Genomic DNA, 3,255 nt, shown 5'->3' with positions numbered 1-3,255 from the left:
CATGTAGCACAGAACTGATGCTTGAATCTTAAGACGGGCTCTGGAAATGCAATCTGGCTTCTCCAGTTCAGTTCGATAGCTCCACTTGCGTCATCAGAAAAGAGAGAGGTTCAGTCTGAAAGAAAGTTCAGTAATAGCTGCTTCTCAGTTGCTTTGTTCACTAGATCGGTGTCAAATTGCCAAGTGTTTCGTCATGTGGCATCTTGGGACTGATCGATGTTGTGTTACTGCAAGACCTGATTTTCCAGGCTGCAGATACTTCTTGCAGATTGCTAGATCATGCATTCCAGACACAACCGCATTGCATTCACAAGATCTTTTTCCCCTTCTTCTTCGATCTTCTTGTATTCTTCCTCCAACAGAAAGAATATGTATGATATGATGAGCATATGTACAAGATGAGAGTATGTACAGAGACTGTTGCATACCCCAGTAATACACAGTATACCATTTGCACTGCTTCCTTCCTATCCTACCTGCTACAAATATTTTGGGAGCTAAATCAATATTTTCCTCCCCTAATTTTTCTACTTTGTAAACCTCAATCCATCTACACCCATAACCGATCATGACCGTATTTACAGTGATCTTTAAAGGATCAATAATCAACCAAAATCTATGTACAGAACCTGTGGCTAGCTGAAGTGGTTTACGAGTAGAGCTTGACGAGGCTGAAGCCCTGGAACGGCCGGTAGAACTTGAACAGGTTTCCGAAGATGAACGCCGTCGTGCCGGCGCCGGCGACGTCGGCGTCCTTCCTTGCCGCGTCGTCCCCGGCGGCGAAGGGGTTGTTCTTGACCCTCAGCGTGGCCTCGCCGATCTGCGCGCGGATGGCCTCGATCGTCTTGGCCTCCACGGGGTGCCCCTGCGTGTCCGACAGGTAGAACGTGTCCACGGCCTCGCCGCCGGCGGACGAGATCTCGGCGCGGCGGATGGTGAGCCCGTTCTCCCGGAAGATGCGGGTGATGTCGGAGAGCAGGCCGGCGCGGTCCCCAGTGCGCACCTCCAGCTCCAGGCCCTCGGCGGTGCGCCGCTCGATGGCGGCCTCGAGGCACCGCACCAGCCGCCGCCGCTCGGCCTCGCACCGGACGGCGTGCCCGTCGACGCGCCGGATGTAGTACTCCTGGTACGCGCCGCCGCCGGGCTCGGCGCTGACAGTGCCGTGGTGCACCACGTACTCCATGTCCGTGATGGTGCACACGGTGTCGAACAGAAGCTTGGGCCGGTCCCGGCACCGGACCACCACGGCGGAGTACCCGCGCTCGGCGCACGCCGTCACGGACACCTCCGTCCGCGCCGGGCCGCCGGCGGCGGTGGTGGCGTCGGCGTCGGCGTCGGCGTCGGCGTCGGCGACGGGCGCGGCGGCGTGACCTCCCCTGTCGTCGTCGAACATCATCTGGTGCAGACGCCGCTCCTTGTGCTGCGCGAGGCCGCCCGCGGCGCCGCCGCCGCCGGCGCGCACGTCGCTCTGCCCGCGCAGCAGGTTGCCGAGGCGCGCGCTGATGCCGGCGATGCGGCAGGCGTCCTCGATGGCGCCGCCGGCCTCGGCGTCCGTGACGTGCACGACGGCCGCGACGCGCGTGTTGTGCGTCCACAGCTCGGCGCTCTGGACGGCGCAGCCCATGGCGGCGAGCACCGCGCACACCTCGGAGAGCAGGCCGGGGCGGTCGGTGCCGGTGAGCTCGATGGAGGTGTACTCCTCCGACGGCACGATGCCCACGCTGTTGCGCGCCTCCGGGTAGTACCAGTCGTCAGACTCCAGCGTCTGCCGGGCAGCAAACCCAACTCGATCAGAATCAAATCACAGCAAAAAATCATTCGATTAAAAATCACAAATTTCAGAGAAAGAACCACCCGATTACCTTCTGGATGTATGAGATGGTTGAGGCGTCAACAACCTTGTTGCCGTCACGGTCGGTGACATTGAACACTGAAGGTTAGAAATGGAAAAGAATTCAGTTTCTTTTCTTTTTTCAGACCCGAAGAACTATAATTTGTTAGAGCGGGAGAAGTAGCATATAGTGATTGGGTACTGACCGTCCATGAACCAGCTGCCGTCGGAGGAGAAGTATGCCTTGCGGATGACGAGGTTGAGGTCGGCGATGACCTGGACGACGGCGAGCAGCGTGCCGTGGCTGTTGACGCTGTCCACCCTGATCACCGTGGCGTCGTCGGAGGCATCGTTGTCGATCACAACCCTGTAATTTGCACGGCATATGTAAGTAATCGATCGGAGAACAGAGAAACCCAAGCAAAATAGAACAAAAGTGAAGGAAGAAGAAAGAAAGGGAGGGCCTAAATCCAAGCTTCTCTGTTCTTCTTTATGAGCAAAACAGAGCAAGGATTGAAGAAAGCAAGAACAGAGGACCATGCTGCTCTGTTCTTCAAGGTTTGAGCAAACCAAGAAGCCAGCGGATTGAGTGAAATCGATTGCACAGATTTGCTATGGTAAAATCGAAATCTTCGATTACAAGAGAAGAAACACCGGCTTAAACAAGAACTGGATAGCGCAAGAAGGCTTAAACAAGAACCGGATAACACAAGGAGCTGATAGAAGCTGGCGTAGTTAAGGACCTTTCTTTATTCAAAAAACAAAATCCTCGAACCCAGATGAGAAGCAAAAACTGCGAAACTGAAGAAAGGAAAGACAAAAGGAGCAGGAAAAACCGATGTTCAATCGATCACCTGGGCGGGTTCATCCCCCTGACGAGCTTGGCGTACTCGTCGTGGTCGTCCATCCTCGCCGCCGCCGCCGCCATGAGAGCCATGGAGATGACGCCCTCACTCGCATCAACAGCTTCCGATACGCCGGCGGCAAGAGCTCGCGCCGCGCTAGAGCTTAAGCTACAGCCTACTGCTCCCTTGCCAAGTTCGTTGTGCCGGCCTGGCCCGGACAATCCTACTCTACTCTGGGAGTGGTGACGCTGATGCGTTCCTTCCTCTGCGTGTCTGGCGGGGCGACTCGCTTTATATAACGGGAGGTTAAATTCTGTCAGATTGCTACAGCGCGTTGCTTATAACCTGATAATCCATCTATCCCGGTAATTTTTTATGTTCTTGCTGTTGCCCCTCGTGTTTCATTTGCTGAATTCTGAATTTGTAAATGGAAAAAACAATTTGGAGGAGGTAGCTGTCAGGATCTAAAGTGCAGAGATATTTTAACCACTACTAGCTCCCTCAGACCTATCTCCATGCTTCCTGTACCTGGTTGTAGTGTTACTTAACATCGCAGTGACAGTAGCTGCCATGATGCAC

General features: G+C 55.0%; 1 protein-coding gene across 1 annotated transcript; it reads right to left on the bottom strand.

Annotated features, from left to right (window-relative positions):
- Positions 1-301: 301 nt before the first annotated feature.
- On the bottom strand, positions 302-2,965 carry LOC117865838 (ACT domain-containing protein ACR6). The gene is made up of 4 exons (XM_034750079.2): positions 2,686-2,965; positions 2,038-2,198; positions 1,863-1,930; positions 302-1,765 (listed from the first exon to the last, which is right to left on the bottom strand). Exons 1-4 carry the CDS (start codon positions 2,766-2,768, stop codon positions 650-652), a joined length of 1,428 nt encoding a protein of 475 aa, XP_034605970.1. The 5' UTR covers positions 2,769-2,965; the 3' UTR covers positions 302-649.
- Between the last annotated feature and the right edge of the window lie 290 nt (positions 2,966-3,255).

This window comes from Setaria viridis, chromosome 7 (assembly GCF_005286985.2).
Source record: "Setaria viridis chromosome 7, Setaria_viridis_v4.0, whole genome shotgun sequence".
In the NCBI taxonomy this organism is placed as follows: Eukaryota; Viridiplantae; Streptophyta; class Magnoliopsida; order Poales; family Poaceae; genus Setaria; species Setaria viridis.
Note: the sequence above shows the minus strand (reverse complement) of the source record. Positions and strands in the feature narration are given on the sequence as shown.

Bases quoted from the DNA above. Each gene is read 5' to 3' on its own strand.
- LOC117865838 (XM_034750079.2), bottom strand. From the start codon at position 2,768: ATGGCTCTCATGGCGGCGGCGGCGGCGAGGATGGACGACCACGACGAG. The intron at 1,931-2,037 runs GTCAGTACCCAA...TCTAACCTTCAG, and splicing joins CGGCAGCTGGTTCATGGACG to TGTTCAATGTCACCGACCGT. The intron at 1,766-1,862 runs GTAATCGGGTGG...GCTGCCCGGCAG, and splicing joins CCATCTCATACATCCAGAAG to ACGCTGGAGTCTGACGACTG.